Source organism: Myotis lucifugus, unplaced genomic scaffold (assembly GCF_000147115.1).
Source record: "Myotis lucifugus unplaced genomic scaffold, Myoluc2.0 scaffold_291, whole genome shotgun sequence".
Taxonomy (NCBI): Eukaryota; Metazoa; Chordata; class Mammalia; order Chiroptera; family Vespertilionidae; genus Myotis; species Myotis lucifugus.
This window is the reverse complement of record NW_005871339.1, coordinates 184826-200285: the sequence shown is the minus strand read 5'-3', so window position 1 is coordinate 200285 and position 15460 is coordinate 184826. Positions and strand designations below refer to the sequence as shown.

General features: G+C 52.3%; 1 protein-coding gene across 5 annotated transcripts in view; it reads right to left on the bottom strand.

Moving 5' to 3' along the window:
- Positions 1 to 594: 594 nt before the first annotated feature.
- The window catches only part of AGPAT3 (1-acylglycerol-3-phosphate O-acyltransferase 3), a 56626-nt gene continuing 41760 nt past the window's right edge, over positions 595 to 15460 (bottom strand). For all 5 annotated transcript variants that reach the window (XM_006099908.3, XM_023763527.1, XM_023763529.1 and 2 more), the window contains exons 3-9: positions 14280 to 14449; positions 13562 to 13723; positions 12564 to 12717; positions 11965 to 12067; positions 9959 to 10034; positions 5193 to 5391; positions 595 to 4896 (exon numbers count right to left, since the gene is read on the bottom strand). In XM_006099908.3, coding sequence (XP_006099970.1) covers positions 4808 to 4896; positions 5193 to 5391; positions 9959 to 10034; positions 11965 to 12067; positions 12564 to 12717; positions 13562 to 13723; positions 14280 to 14449 — 953 coding nt within the window. In that variant the 3' untranslated portion in view covers positions 595 to 4807. The remainder of the gene's footprint in view (positions 4897 to 5192; positions 5392 to 9958; positions 10035 to 11964; positions 12068 to 12563; positions 12718 to 13561; positions 13724 to 14279; positions 14450 to 15460) is intronic.

The window sequence follows — 15460 nt, the reverse complement described above, 5'->3', positions numbered from 1 at the left end:
TTTAATAAACAAGTATGACGCCTGCAGCATCTAATCTAGAAAATACCGCCACGCAGGCAGGCGCACGCACGCCCATTACAAAGTGATCCTCACGGAGCATGGCAAACACAGTCAGTTTGTGGGACACAGGCTTTTAAAGTCTAAGATAGCTGCTCCCCCTCCCCCAGCTCCTATAGACCAAAAATACCTCTATCCTCAACTACATAAACGTTGTGAGTAGCAAACTTGTAAAAATGAAGAGTACAAAAAGGAACGTCCATAGAACATATTTGCACCCTGTATACAATGTGTCACCCTTTAAACTGGCCGGTGGTCAGCTATGGCCGATTGTCAACAATAGAAAAAGACCCCAACATCTGTCACGTGCACTTGAGTCGGTGGTTTGTGAGGTTCTCCAGAGAGGTTTCCATCTCCAGGGAGTGCCTGCCGACGGTCTCCGTGGTAACGGTTAGTTTGTGGTACATTACTTGCGGATGGTCTTTATGGTTAAGAAGCCAGTTGAATTTCCTGGCATTTAGAAAACAAGTAACATTTGATTGTCACAACATACAGCTCCGAGACAATAAATACAAGCAGATCCGATGCATTACTTCATTGTTATCAAGTAACTCCAGTTTAATTTAATACAATTTAGTGCATTTCAGTATCTCATTCACAGTTTTGACTTCTGTCCAAGTGCTTATGCAACAAAAAGGTTAAGAAAGGAAAGTTTACGAGAAAAGGAAATTCCAGGTGAACTTGCCATTACAAAGCTTAAAAATTTAAAGCGATCCAATTGTCTCTGAAAAAGAATGCCTGGCTGCCACTGAGGCCGACTGGTGTCAGCGTCTCTGGGAATTTCCCGGACTCCCTGAAAGTGGTCTTGTCCTTTAATTCCCCGAGTGGTGTGTGAGAAGGCCACCGTTTTCACTGAATCAGCTAGCGGGCAAATGCTTGTGCTGCCACGTAACTCACATGTGTCCACCCCTCGATCACACAGAACACAATGTGACATCTACCCAAGAGCTGTCCCTGTGTTTTTGTGTCCTGGCCCTGATAGGCAAGAATGTGAAACCCGAATGTCTGCATGCACCTGGCCTGGCCCAGTGCAAGTGGGTGGTATGGCCAGGAGTGGGGAGGGGGAAGGGAGGCGCACCCAGCACCCAGGCCTGGGCGTTCGGAGAGGCTGGCCCTTGCTTTGGGAGCTAACTCACTATACAAAGGGGCAGGCACGTGGGCCAGGGACGTGCTGCCTCCAGAGAGAAGGCAGGCGGGCACGGCAGGCCCACTGTTTCAACCCTCGGCCTCGGTAGACGGCAGGAGGGCTGGAAGCCACGTCACACCATTGGACGCTAAGTGTTGCATGCTGGGGGAAGCATGCACTACTGGTGAGAAGTTTGCAGCAGGAGCTCACGCTCAGGGTTGAACAATTCAGCTGAATATCAGCCGGGCTGAAGAGATTCTATTTGGCTTATCCTATAGGTGTCTCGGGCAGAGACAAAGCGACATGCAGAGTGACTCCTCTACCCCAAACCTGACACAACCGTAGTCACGTGGGTGTGGGACGGCCTCCAGACAGCCCTGCACTGCACGTGACTGCAGCCACCGCTTTCCTTCAGACCAAATCACGCTCCGTAATTTAGTGTAAGGAGGTCCTCCTGCCTCCGCACGCCAGGCGGGACCGGGACGGACAAGGCAGAGTCAGACTTGGTCAGTGACCGCACCTGCACTGTTCCTGTGCAAAAAAGTGCAGTGTCCGCTGTTGCTTCGTGATGGCTTAGTGGTTTCTACATTCAGAGCTCATCACACGGATCCTGTGCTTCTTGAGGACGGGGCCCCTCCAATGGGCTGTCACCAAGCAGGGGACGGCCTGTCCCTCTGCTTTCTCTGGCGGAAATGCTTGTCAATGGGTAGCTATGTCAAACCCTCCACCAGGTTTGGAGAAAAGGGGGGCATACGGAAAACGAGCATTCAAAATCGATGCCCTGCTCTCCCTCTGACCAGCCGCGCTGCTCCCCACCGTCACTGCTCATGGTGCTGCCACAAGGACCCCAGAGAGGGAAGCCAGAGAGCCCCCCGGCAGCTGCTACAAAGTCACCATGGAAATATCACAGTCACCCAGAGGGGCCCAAAGAACTGCGGCCTCCCCCAGCTAGACACATGGGGAAGGCCCACAGGCCAAACTCCATGGACTGGGCAGGGGCAGGAGACAGAGGGGGAAGATGACACCGGACTTGGAGACTTGCACCTGAGAGTGGGGCCTTGGCCTGAGCTGAGAAACACACAGCCAGCGACCCCCCAGCAGGAGCAGGGGGCTGGTTCCCAGGCACAGAGCAAGTGGCAGAGCCAACCCCAGAGAGAGCCAGCAAACACCTCCCCCAGCAGGGAGAGGCAGCAAACACCTCCGGGCCTTGACTGGCCCAGGACCCGCCCTTTACGCCTGGAGAGCACAACCGCGACTGCAACCAGCCTGGCCTGCCCACGCTCAGCCTGAATGTGATGGTAGCATCAGCAACAGATGGAACTCAGCAGTGGGTGTAAAGGCAAAGAATAAAGAAAAGCACAATTCCGCAATTTATTAATTTAAGGTAAAAATTTAAAAGAGCTCCCCTCCCCCTTTCCTTATGAAGTGAATGAAAAGCAAAATCCACTCTCTCTCTCTCTCTCAAAAAAAAAAAAAGTCTGCACATTCCTGGTGTAGTTTTTATTGCTCCCAAAGGGCTCAGTGTTCAATGCAAGAGCTGATCCATGTTAAATCGGAAGGAATCACTGAGACTGGAAACCCACACCCCGTCTCAGGCTCCATTCACAGGAGTCTGCATGGCTCATTCATTGACTCGATGTAGAATTCGCAGCACATGATGAATTGATTTCAGGGGGAGGGGACTTATCTGGGAAACCAGGACTATTAACTAAGTGGTAGAAGATCTAAATCTGCATCTTTCCCGTGGGGCTCCGTCCAGGAGGACCCTCCCTCTGGTTTCCTTTAAGCTGATTTAGGCATTCGTGACTCAGCAAATGACACAGGTGAACACGCATGAAGACAGATGAGCAGCACGGTATGAAGACAAATCAACTCGACGGTGGCCACTCACCCTGAGGGAGTTGGGGGGGGGGGGGTGTGCTTCAGGACAGAGGCAAGCAGGCTTAGTTCTGAACAAAAGCATTTTGAACTGTTTTGTTTTAACCCTTCAGCCCCACAAGGAGTTGCATCCACGCGCCCTGGGACACGAGCAGCACAGAACTGGGGCGCAGTCCTCGGCACCTGCCGTCACGGCCACCAACCTAAACCTCAGGGGCATCGCTGTTACGAGCCTTCGCGCCAGCCTGACAAATCTTTCCCAAACACACTTAGGGCCAGTACATTATTGTTCTTTCAACTTAGTTTCTAATTTCTTTTATGTCTCTTTCCTCCATTTTTCTAGAAAATCCAACCTGCCTCTATTCGGAATGCTGGTTACAGTGTGTCAGAGATAATACCCATTAGCTTTCTTTCCCTTGCTAAAAAAAGAGGCGGGAAATGTGACTTTAAAAAAACCAACTTGAAGGTTTAAGAAGAAAGTCCAGTGCAGCCGTGTGCAGTGGGATGGCGGAGCGGAGCCACGGGAGGCGGGAGGAGCCCTGGTTCCCACTCTGTCTGCCCAGCAGCCTCCAGCCGGCCAGGCTCCATCTGCGGGACCAACCTCCCTCCAGGCCAAGCCTGCAAAGGATGCTGAGAGGACATGAGTCAAGCACAGGCTGTCGGGACCTGGGGAGACACTCGACCGGGCACCCAGGGGTGTGGGCACCACCAGGCTAGGAGGCCACCCACCTGGTCAGAAGCAGGCCTCGGCCGGACACGTGTGCCTGCTCAGGGCAGGGAGGGTGGCAGGATGGGGGAAGGCTCGCCACAGCTCATTTTCATCAGGGACTTGAGAGCCACCAACAGATCAACTGTGAAAATAGCATCTCTAGAGGCCAACAGCCCTGTGTTAACAGTCTCCAACCATCTCAGAAGACAGGCTGGGTGGTGACACTGCTTCTTAAGCAGCATTACAGGTTCTGGGGCTGCGGGGAGAGGCACTGGCCCAGTGAGGCCCCTCCCAGCACCCAATGGAGGGACTGCAGTCAGGGCCACAGGGAGGAGGGCCTGAGGAGCTACATTCACCGCACCCTCGAGCACTCACACCCAGGCTTAGGGAGGACACGGCACAGCCTCTGCCTGCTGCCAGCTGCCAGCCCTGCACGGGCTCCATCCATCCGACACCCAGGGTGTGCTTCTCACCCAGAGCATTCTCTCCACGGTGCCCCACCCCCACCCGCTCCCCACCCTACTGTCCGGAAGCCAAGATGCTGGTTGCCTTGGGGACCAGAGATGCGGTGACATCTGCACCCAGGAGGCCTGGGGAACAGTCCTGAAGAGAGTTTGCTGGGGGTGCAGGGGAGCGGCGAGGGGCCAGGGTGAGTTCCCGAAATCACAGGTAAAAACAAAAAAGGGACCCAAGTTTAAGAAGAGAAAGCATCAGAGGCTCTCTCTGGCCAGCAGAGTCCTTGAGCGATGGCGCTGGGTGAATCCCGGACCCCAGGGCCACCGCCCAGAGCAGACGCCGCCCTCCGCGCCCCGGTCTCCCACAGCGACAGGCGGCCCTGCGGTGCGCTGCGAAGTCTCCATCCGGCAGGCTTTCTGATTTCTTTACTCTTGGCTCAAGTTTATTGGTTAATATTAGTCACCAGTTAATAAGAAAATAGTTTCTAAGTGTCTTTTTTTCCTCTGTGTGTGTGGTTCTGTTTTTAATTGAGTTAATCGGACACCACCATCAAATTAAGTGTGTTCAATCACAGCCATTAATTATTCCTTTTTCTTAAATTCTTGGTTCCCGTAGCTGGAGCCTTTTTCTATTTCAGTTACTCCTATTAGTCGGCGGACTCCAAAGGAAGCTTTAAAACAGGAGAAAGGTGGGTTAGATGGATCAACTGGGAAAATCATTATTGGGAGGCCCGTGGGGTGGCAGGCAGGCCCTCCCACCCTCCCTCTGCCCCGCCCACGCCCAGTCCCCATGGAGCAGATGACTCCGGCAGCGGAGTGGCTGGAGCCTGCACTGAGGCCCCAGGCCTTGCTTGGATCCCATCTTCTTGATGCCTCCCAGGCACTGCGATGGCCTGCAGGCCTGGGCGCCTCCACGGGGGGCATGACAGGCCTGGGCCTGAGCGGTGGGAGCCTTCACATTCCTTACCTGCCCCGACAAAGCCCAGGAACGTGAGGATCAGGAGGGGAGAGCCGCTTGCAAAGACGCCCAAGACAAAGCGGAACAGAGGAGACAGGAGAACCGTGGCCCAGAAGAGGAAATTCAGGAGCGTCCACGGCCGGCGGGCAGGTCTGAAGGGCTCCCCCGGAAACACGCCCTTCTGGTTGTACGTCTCCTGCAGAGCATCCTGCCAGAGTCCACAGGAAAAGTGGTGTCATCACATGCTGTGCTCTTACCCCAAAGAACGTGGTGACTGAAACATGGCTCCACCTGTAATGTGCCCCAGGGACTAGACCAGCCGTGGGCAAACTACGGCCCACGGGCCGGATCCGGCCAGTTTGAAATGAATAAAACTAAAAAAAAAAAAAGACCGTACCCTTTTATGTAATGATGTTTACTTTGAATTTATATTAGTTCACACAAACACTCCATCCATGCTTTTGTTCCGGCCCTCCAGTCCAGTTTAAGAACCCATTGTGGCCCTCGAGTCAAAAAGTTTGCCCACCCCTGGACTAGACCAATCGTGCGCTGTGGGCGGGAGACGAAGGGGCATGACCTTCACACAGAACTTGGCTGCCTGCACCAAAATCTTGTAAAAACACAAACCCGGAGCGGCTCAGTGCCTGAGCATCGATTTATGAAACCAGGAGGTCATGGTTTGATTCCCGGGCAGGGCACATGCCCAGGTTGCAGCTCAGTACCCAGTAGGGGGCATGCAGGAGGCAGCCAATCAGTGAGTCTTTCTCATCATTGATGTTTCTCTCTCTCTCCCTCTCCCTTCCTCTCTGAAATCAATAAAATTATATTAAAAAACAAAACAAAACCACAAACCCTGTGACCTGACACATTTCCTAGGAAAAGAATGAGCCTGTGCCTGGCCCAGGACGGACACTGTGACCCCAGGACTGGCAGTGTGAGCCGGGACCCTCATCATCTGCTGTCTCAGGGGCCTGGGGGGCAGTGGGCAGAGCACAAGTCCTAGCATCACCCCTGCCAGCTCTCACCCCTGGAAAGTTACTTCACCTCTCCTACTCCACTTCCTATAGGCTAATGACAGGAGCGAGCAGCCCGTGAAGACACGGGAGGTGACACTCGGCGGGATCGTCAGCAGCGGCACGGTGGGGAACGTGTTGTGAACACTGAGCAGGGCTGGCCGGCATAGGGGCAACAATGGAGCAGACTTCTCCGCAGCCACCACTCAGACGTGTTAACAAGGGGTGCACTGTGACAATTAAAGTACCAGGTTATTCCATTTAAACGAAAAGTATGCAGGACTGGCTATGTGGGTAGGACCACGCTTAGAAGGATGCACCCCACGTGATCGTGGAGGAGTGCAATGTTGTCTGTTTTTATTTTTTTCCATTTTATTTCCCACATTCCATTTTCTACAGTTATTAAGAAAAAAAAAGAAAAGAAAAATATTTTCTACAGTTATATAAAAATGTGTGTTATATAAAAATGGGGGGAGGAGCTTAACAAACACCTCATCTCACGGCCTCGTCCAACCTGTGGACAGGGGACAGTCGCCCCGCTGCTCGAGGCCGCATGTGGCCCGGAGCACCCAGGACCTTCATGCCCCACATACACCGCGGGGTGACCCTCAGCACGTTTCTGCCATTTTCAAGCTCATTTGGCCGCCCCCACTCTGTTACCCGACCCTAAGCGGACGGGACCTGCCTCCCTCTCTCGCCCAGCGCTGCCCGGGGTCCCACAGCGGGATTACAGTAGGTGGTGGTGAAGATGAACCAAGGCCGAGGCCACAACCAAGGCCGAGGCAGGCCCTGTCCACGCCTCCCTTTCTGAATTAGGACCACGTTTTATATTGCGATCCAGTGTCCACGTACGCAACCCGTCTCAGGGGGAAACAAAGCTCACCCAGGCCACAGGGAGCATCTGTACATGTTTCCACTCTAGTCTGTTTCACGTGCACCTGCCCCACTGGGGACAGCAAAGTGGGAACAAACTAATGTTCACAGATAGGGACAGGGTATCAGCAGATGGCGGAACACCATGCAGCATCTAAAAGGGGTGAATTTGACCCATTTATGTCACTGTCAACAGATAGAAAAAAACATTGATGGCTAAAAAAAAAAAAAAGAAAATACAGAACACCACAGTATATAAAAGTATATTATTAGGAAATAGATACACTGCATTTGTGTATTCATTTGCTCAGGTCACTTCTCATTTCCTGCTGAACAAATACTGTTGCTTGCACCTGTCACTTTGTTTACACAGAGTTTCAACATTTTAAAACCTGATGGAGATTCAGAGACACACTCTCTTTCGCCGCCTGATGCATCCAAGGTCCACCTGCCTATCTGCCTGTGTTTCTGTTTCTTTTTCTTCTGGAAAGAGTTACATTGTTCTTCAAAATTATGTTTCATCTAAGTTTTCAAATGTGTGAGCATAAAGCTGGTCACAGTGCTCATATTATTTTCACTCTCTGCTCTTTGGCTGGGTCATCTTTTTTATTCCTATTACTGTCATCACTCTTTTTTAATTGGTCAGTCTTGCCCAAGGCCTTCTGTTTTATAATAGTTTTAAAGGAAAAGCTTTTGGTGCCGCTGATTCACTCTTTTGTAGCTTTGCTTCCTGTTTAAATAATTTATGCTATCTTTATTTGTTCTCCTCTGGGTTTACTGTTTTTTGTATACATGTGTGTGCATGTATAATGTGTGTGTATGGTTATTAAGAGGATAAAACGTGTAATACTTTAAAAGATTCTGATACGCAGTAAGAGATATGTCTCCTGCTAACCTCATGGTCGTTCCTTTGTGGGCAGTGTCTTTTCTCTCTCTCTCTTTTTTTTTTATACTGTACAGCCCCCTTCAGTGCTCACAGCCCAAGGGTAAGGAGGCTGGGCAATGGGTTGAGGCTGCAACTTCCTCTGGCATGGGTCCACTATTGTCTTTTCTCTCTGGTGATTCTAAGATCTCTTTTTGTCTTTAGTGTTTTGGAATTTCATTGCCAAGCAGGGATGAATTTCTTTTTATTTTTATCGTATCCCAGACTGTACTTCTTGAACATGATGAAATCTATGTCCATCAATTCTAGGAGTTTTATGGTTATTCGCTGTGACAACTGCTCTTCACCATCCCCTCTACTTTCTCTCTCTGGACCTTCTGATAGTTGCCTACTGGACCTCTCAGTCTATTCTCCGTATCTTTTAGCCTTTTCATAAGTTACACTTCCTCTGGGCTGCATTCTGAGTAATTTCTTCTAAATCCTTCTTACTCATTTTCTCTTGAGCTGTATCTCATCTGATATTTAATCTGTTAAGGTTTTACTATCAATGACGAGATTTCTCATGCCTGTAAATTCTACTTGGTTTTTCCCAAATCTGACTAATTTTTCCCATAGGTCTTGCTCTTTTCTTTTCAGTTCCTTCTTTTGTGCTTAATCATTTCAAAAATACTGATTTTAGTCTCTGATAGTTCCATTAGCTGAGGTTTTTGGAGGATTTTGTTTTTCTGTCTGTCTTGCCCATGATGGATTTTGGCTCTGAGCTCATCTCCAGCAGAATTTTACCTGAGAAAATCGTGGACAGTTTAGGATTGGAGTCATGTTCTTCCAGTTTTGCACATGCTTCTCTAGGAGCTCCAGAGAGATTTGCCTGGAACCACTTTTTTATGTTGATATTTTCTCTTTGTTCTTGAACTATGTTGTTAGTGTAAATTCAAACCCCAAACCTGGTTGCAGGCAGGCTTATGATTGTGACTTACCAGGGGGACTTTTTGAGACCAAGAAAGGAAAACTCAAGTCATTTCCCTGTGCTGGAAGGTAGATGTTTTTGTTTAACTTTTCTGAGGGTAAAGCTCTCAGAGGGCTCCAGCTTTGGGTTCCCAGTTCCAACTTCTGCCTTGAATCAGGTCACACCCTTACCTTCTGTTTCCAGGTAGGCAAACTTTAGGTTAAGGAGACCAGCAAACTCCACCAGGAGAATGTGGCTGTGTCAGCCCCAGGCTCACTACAGGTCTTCAGTTCCATCTTTTTTTTGTTATTAATCCTCACCTGAGGATATTTTTCCACTGGTTTTTAGAGTGGAAGGGAACGGGAAAGACACAGAGAGAGAGACATATCGATTGGTTGCCTCCCGCAGGTGCCCCAACCAGGGCTGGGGATTGAGCCTACAACTGAGGTATGTGCCCTTGGCCATAATCAGACCCGGGACCCTTCAGTCCAAGGGCAGATGCTCTAACCACTGAACCAAACTGGTTAGGGCATCCATCTCCTTTTTTTTTTATTATTCCTAGAGATTTCCCTTATTTTCTTGCAAGCTCATCAATGATTTAACAAAATATTTGTTATATACTGAAAGGATTTTCTGATTATCTAAGCCTCCCTCACTGCTGAAAACAAAAATCTAGTGTCCTGTATGTTTGTATATATAAAATAAAACAGAATTAAGAGTCAGGGATGAGGCATGCCATGGGGGAATGGAGGTGGGGCTGGGTATGATCATAAGAATCTTGTCATGTCATCTATAGTGTGTTTCTTCTTGCAAACCATATACATACACATATATACATCTGTTATATATCTATAATTTCTTTTACATGAAAAATGAAACAAACGTGATCAATTATCCGCCATAGTTACATAAGCACTGTTATCCTTATATTTTCCTCTAGTTCTCTAATTTCTCATCAATTAAGAAAAATGAAAGAAAAGAGTGAGAAAGAAGCATCTGGGAACTCCTGACCCACAGGGGTCGGCCTGCAGCTGCCCCGAGCCCGGCTGTTCGCCTTTACCTTCTCCTGGTACAGCTTATGGAGCCACTGGGCCGCTTCCTTCTCATCCTGCGGGATCTCTTCCAGAGGGAACCTCCTGTTCATGAAGAAGATCGAGAGCAAAGTGAATACCTAGGGCACAGCAAACTGAAAATGGGGGACGCCTGTGCATCGGGGTGACCTGCTGGCCTGCTTTTGCTCATCAACCTCACTCTCACTTTCCAAAAACACACAAACATCCAAGTAACTTCTCCTTGGGCGTCCCCCAGAGGTGGCCTGGGCTCTGCGGGCCTGCAGGGCGCCACGGAGGGGGCCGAGCCGCATCTACGTCCATGGGCTGGTGGGAGGATGTCACAAGGGGTCCCCAGGAGCCATGCAATGAGCAGGTCGTGCCCCCAGCTCCTCTGCGAAGGGTGACCCTTTATTAACTTCAGCAGGAGTTTTGGTCTCTTATCAGTTCACTCTTTGGAAATAATTATGACTTGGAGTCTTTCATTAGGCAAAGAAGATTGTGTCTTTCACAGATGAAATCTACTTGCTTCAAATATGAAAAACAACAGAGGTTTAGAACTTTCATCTCAATGAACAAACAGCTGACTTCAGTTAGGACACTAACTTATTTATAAACCTAATCACCAGCTGGATCGCCAGCCCGTGCGAGGAGGTGTCCGCCTGGGAAGCTTAGCAGGACCAGAACCACTTGCTTTTTTTTGTTAATCCTCACTGGGGGATATTTTCCATTGGTTTTTAGGGAGAGTGGAAGAGAGAGGGAAAACAGAGAGAAACATCAATGTGAGAGAAACATCATTGATTAGTTGCCTCCTGCACACACCCCGACCAGGGGCCCTGACCAGCCTGCAACCGAGGTACATGCCCTTGACCGGAATCGAACACGACACCCTTCGGTCTGCAGGCTGATGTTCTGATCACTGAGCCAAACTGGCTGGGACGAAGAACCACTTTCACAGCAACTGTTGTACTTCAAGATCACCAGCACACACCTGAGCTGGAATAACTAACCGGGGACGCAGGTGAGACGCAGTTCATCACAGGGGCCCGGCTGCCCACTCCAGAGGGGCCCACAGTGAAGGGACAGCCAGGCGAAGTGTCCATGGCCAGACATGCATGTCCCGTTTTAAGGTATCTCAAACTTTTTGCTCTAAAAATTGAGAACTTTGATGTATGTGGGTTATGCCTGCAACCCAGGTATGTGCCCTTGACTAGGAATCAAACCTGCACCCTTTGCCGTACAGGCCAATGCTCTGACAACTGACCACCCGGCCACTACTGGGTGGTATTGTTTTTAAAAGCTGTGCTGGCTCAAGATCTCCAGACTGCAATGGCAAGGCCTGTCTGAGCCTTTGGCAATCACAGTGGCCAGGATGGTGACTAAGTCGCTGGTGGTCGGATGGCAGGCAAGGGCGCTAACACAGAGCCCGTCTACACCAGGGAAGGGCCTGCCTCAGGGGCATGTCTGAATGACACGGGGGGCTGGCCGTTCAACCAGCCTGAACTGGAATCGAAGTCACAACACCATTTTATGAACAGAGTAATCCCCAGGCTGTTCTAAGTTTAAAAGATACTTTGGGGATCAATTATCTTCTCTTCATGAGCCAGAGACACTTGGAGAGTCAAAGCGTGACCATGAGACACGCAGTCGCCATCCGGGGACCACTCTCCTGGTCAGGGACCTCGATCTTGTGCGACAGGAATGAAGGTTGCTCCCCGTGCGAGGCCCTGCCTGCCTCTCAGAACAAAGCCCGGCTCAGCGTGGACACCTGGGTACCTCACTCTGTCGCGTCTCACTGGCTCCAGGAGCCACTCGGGTGAAACCCAAGATGGACCCTCCTCCCCTGGACTCTGACAGACTCAGATCCCTTAAATTCTGGGGCTGAAATCGCCGGTGTCAACAAAGGTCACAGAAGTACAGCATCAAGCTCGAGGTGAGGGGGGCCATGTGTTGGGGCTGGGAAGGCACGGGAGGGGGCACCGGGCAGGATGGGGTGCCCGCTGGGCACGGAGCTCACCTCAAACACATATCCGCCTCGTACTTCTTCCCGTAGAGGATCCCCAGCAAAGACGGGTTCTTGTTTCCCCGGAAATTCAGAGTGACATCATAGATGGCTGCGACTGTGGGGGCGGGGGTGCAGGGTGAGCCAGGCCGCCGCTCACTCCTCGCCCACGCAGAGCCCAGCGGGCTTTCACGCGGGCCGTTTTTTCTTTGCCGACTCTCAGCTTTTAGTTGGGCATTTAACGATCACATCTGGGCTCACTGACTGTACTCACTGACGTGTGTGCATCTAAATCCACCCTCTGCCCTCTTCTAACTGGTCTCTGCCTCTTTCTTTTATCTTGTCTCTTCTGGGGTTAGATTTTTTTTTCCTTTATAAGGTTTTCAGTTATGTACTTTTTGATTATTTTAGTTATTTTTCCATTAACTAGCATTTTATCACCTCAGAAATGACACCAGGATTTTACAATATGTTAACTCTGCTTTCATGGTCCTCCCTTTTCTGTCCTGTAGTTGACATGTAATTCACTCACGGAGTGTTGACTGCTTTCGTCTCTCGCTTTGCGTGGAGCCCGGAGGACCAGGGTCCCCGGCTCTGGGGGCGCGGGCCCTTACCTGTCCCGCGCAGGCACTGGACCGCGGTGGTGAAGCCCTTGGTGCGAGGCAGCAGGTGGTGCTTGAGGGGGGGCAGCCCCTTGGAGGCGGCCACCTCCATGCTGACGCGGTGTTTCTTCTCTGTGAAGCGCGTGCCCTCACAGTACAGGAGAAACTAGGGCAGAAACACAGGGACAGGGCTCAGACGACGCCATGCACGGGGAACCTGACTGGCAGCAAAACGCTTGCTGTCTGATTTGTAGAAATGACAGCACTACTCCAGGGACAAGCACTTTGAAATGTTCTTTCATTTCAGGGCCACAACCTGCCCTAAAATACTCCCACACGCCAATTCCCTCACCGGCAGCTAACAGCACTGCGCTTATTCTCAAAGCATGCAACAGGAAGAAGGGAGCGTGCAGGTCCCCGGGCAGCCTTCTGGTGGGAGCGGAACACACATGAGGTAGAAATGCTCGGTAACGAGGCAGCTCTCAGAGGCCAGAAGAAGGCGAGACAGAGAAACGGATCTGAGCCGCCTGACACCACTGACTCCAGGCGGGTGTCATCAAACGCATCTCAGGGGCTTGGAAACCCCCCCGATCCCCAGGCCCTGGCTGCTGCTACAGGTTGTGTCCCATGTCCCATGTCCCATGTCCTGTGTCCCGTGCCCTGTGACTCTTCTACGCCCTGAAGGATGAACTCACCCAGACCTGCAGGTCACTAGGGGTCGCTCTGGAACCACCTCCAAAGAAGACCCTCCCTGCAGAGGCGGCTCCTCAGCCTGGGCACCAGCTGGGCACCCACTCCTCCCCGGGGACCCCACTCTGCTGTGCAGGGAGGTGCCCCCCTCCCTCCCGGCTCTGGCTTCCAATGGGGGCAGTGGGAGCAGGTGGCCCCCAGGCCCTGCTGTGAATCGGCCTGGCCTTTCCACTCGTGATGCAGGTCATAGTCATACATGTAAGGTGGCACCAGCCAGTGCAGCCTCCCGTGCCAGGGCCCCCGTGGGTGCACGGACTCACCCACATGTACTCAGGGTAGTCGGCCAGGCACCTCAGCCCTGCGATGACGGTGTCCCGGTCCTCCTCCCATTTCCTCTTGCAGAACACGATCTCCAGGAAGTACCACGTCCAGCCGATGAGGGGCACGCACAGCAGCTCTCTCTTGGCCAGGACCTTGGAGCTCTGCAGGGAGGAGGGGCAGGTAGTGCGCTCTCGGCTGGAGGCGCCCCGGGTGCCCCAGGACTGGCGTGGTGGTCGTGCCTACCCTGCCCACAGGGGCACCTGACCCTGAATGTGGGCCACTGGGACCAGCTTGACCCGAGAGCGCAGGTGTGCCTCCTACAGAGGAGGAAACCAAGGCGCAGGCCTGGCAGCGGGAGGGGCCCAGGACGCAGCCACGGGAACTGGCGGCAAGGCCAGGCCTTCCTGAGGAGGGCAGGGACGCCACCCACGGCGCTCACTGCGGTGGGACCCCGTGGCCTGGCTCAGGGTGTTCACACTGCATCGGGCACCGGCTCACTGAGGCTTTGGGGACTCATGAGGTAGTAAGTAAGGCTCAGGAGAGGAAAGGCGGGACAGCCAACCTCAGGAGAGCCTGGGCAGCCTGCCATCGAGGCACCTTAGGCCAGCCATGCGCCCGACCCCCAGCTCAGGGGGCCAGGAGCTAAAACAGGAGGAGAGGAAGCCCAGGCCCCAGAGAGCCAGGCCAGCACCTCCCTGGGCCCCCCACATCACTCACCCCCAGGACCCCGAACCGCTCACACATGGTCCACCCGCACAGGAAGTCGATCTCGAAGTTGTGGTTGAGGATGATGATGGCGTGCTCCTTCCCTAAGCGGTCTATGGTGGCCTGGTCGGAGAAGAGCGTGCACTGCGTGCAGGACCACCACTCCAGCAGCATGACCAGCTCTGCGGGCACACGGGGAGGGCAGGGCGTTGGCACGCGCAGCCGCACCCGGCCGGCCTCCCTCGGGGCAGCAGCACAGGCCAGGCCCAGCTCTGCTGCGGGTGGGGCTTTCCCAGTATTTCATCCGGACCAGGCTTTTGGGCTAGAAATGGGTTTGGGTGGTTTACATTTAATAAAATAAGTTTTCCTAACTTATAATTACCTTCTCCAAGCAAACATTGGGGAGAAGACAAATGAAACTTCCAGAAAGCAGCAGAAAAATAATTAGGAAAACTCGCATCATAGATGGTTACCTGATATCCAGTTAAGATTGCCACCTGTGCTGGGGGTTTATGGAATATCGCACATTTCATCCACAGAATGGGGGGAGGGTGGGTGTGGCACAGCCAGCCGGGCCCTGTGGTCGGCAGCGTGGCTGAGCGGGCGGCCAGGTGTCCTGAGCAGGGCGACCTCACGGTGAGGCTCCAGGCACAGGGCTGAGGCGGGGTCACACAGCACAGCCCCGTTCCTTTTGTGCTGAACCAGCCCCTCCGTTTTCCGAGGGCACCAACCCTTGGGATGGAGGCCAGGGAATGCTTCCAAGACAGCCCAGTGCTAGAGCCTGGGCGCTGAGCCTCAGTTTCCCCATTTACAGAAAGGAGGTAAGAGTGGCTTCCTCACGGGCCACTGGGAGAAGAGCACGTGGCATGAACTCCATTTAACAGCTCTTAGTCTGTCCATCTGACAGCCCGAGGTTGATTGATTCCGTATGTATAAACACACGGACACAAGTGCACAGGTAGCAGACATGCACGTCTACACACAGGTACTTGATTCGAGAGGTGACACAGATAAGTGGGATGACAGGCCCCCTGAGAGAGGGGTGCTTCCCCACCCCGGGGAGGGTGCCCGGGGAGCAGTGAGACGGACTGGCCGTGTCCTGGCAGCTGCTAGGGCTGCTAATGGTGGATAAGTTTCTGACTGTTTCCAAGTCCCAAAGCACTGGGCTAACCCTCCCCAAGCTGCCACCGCTG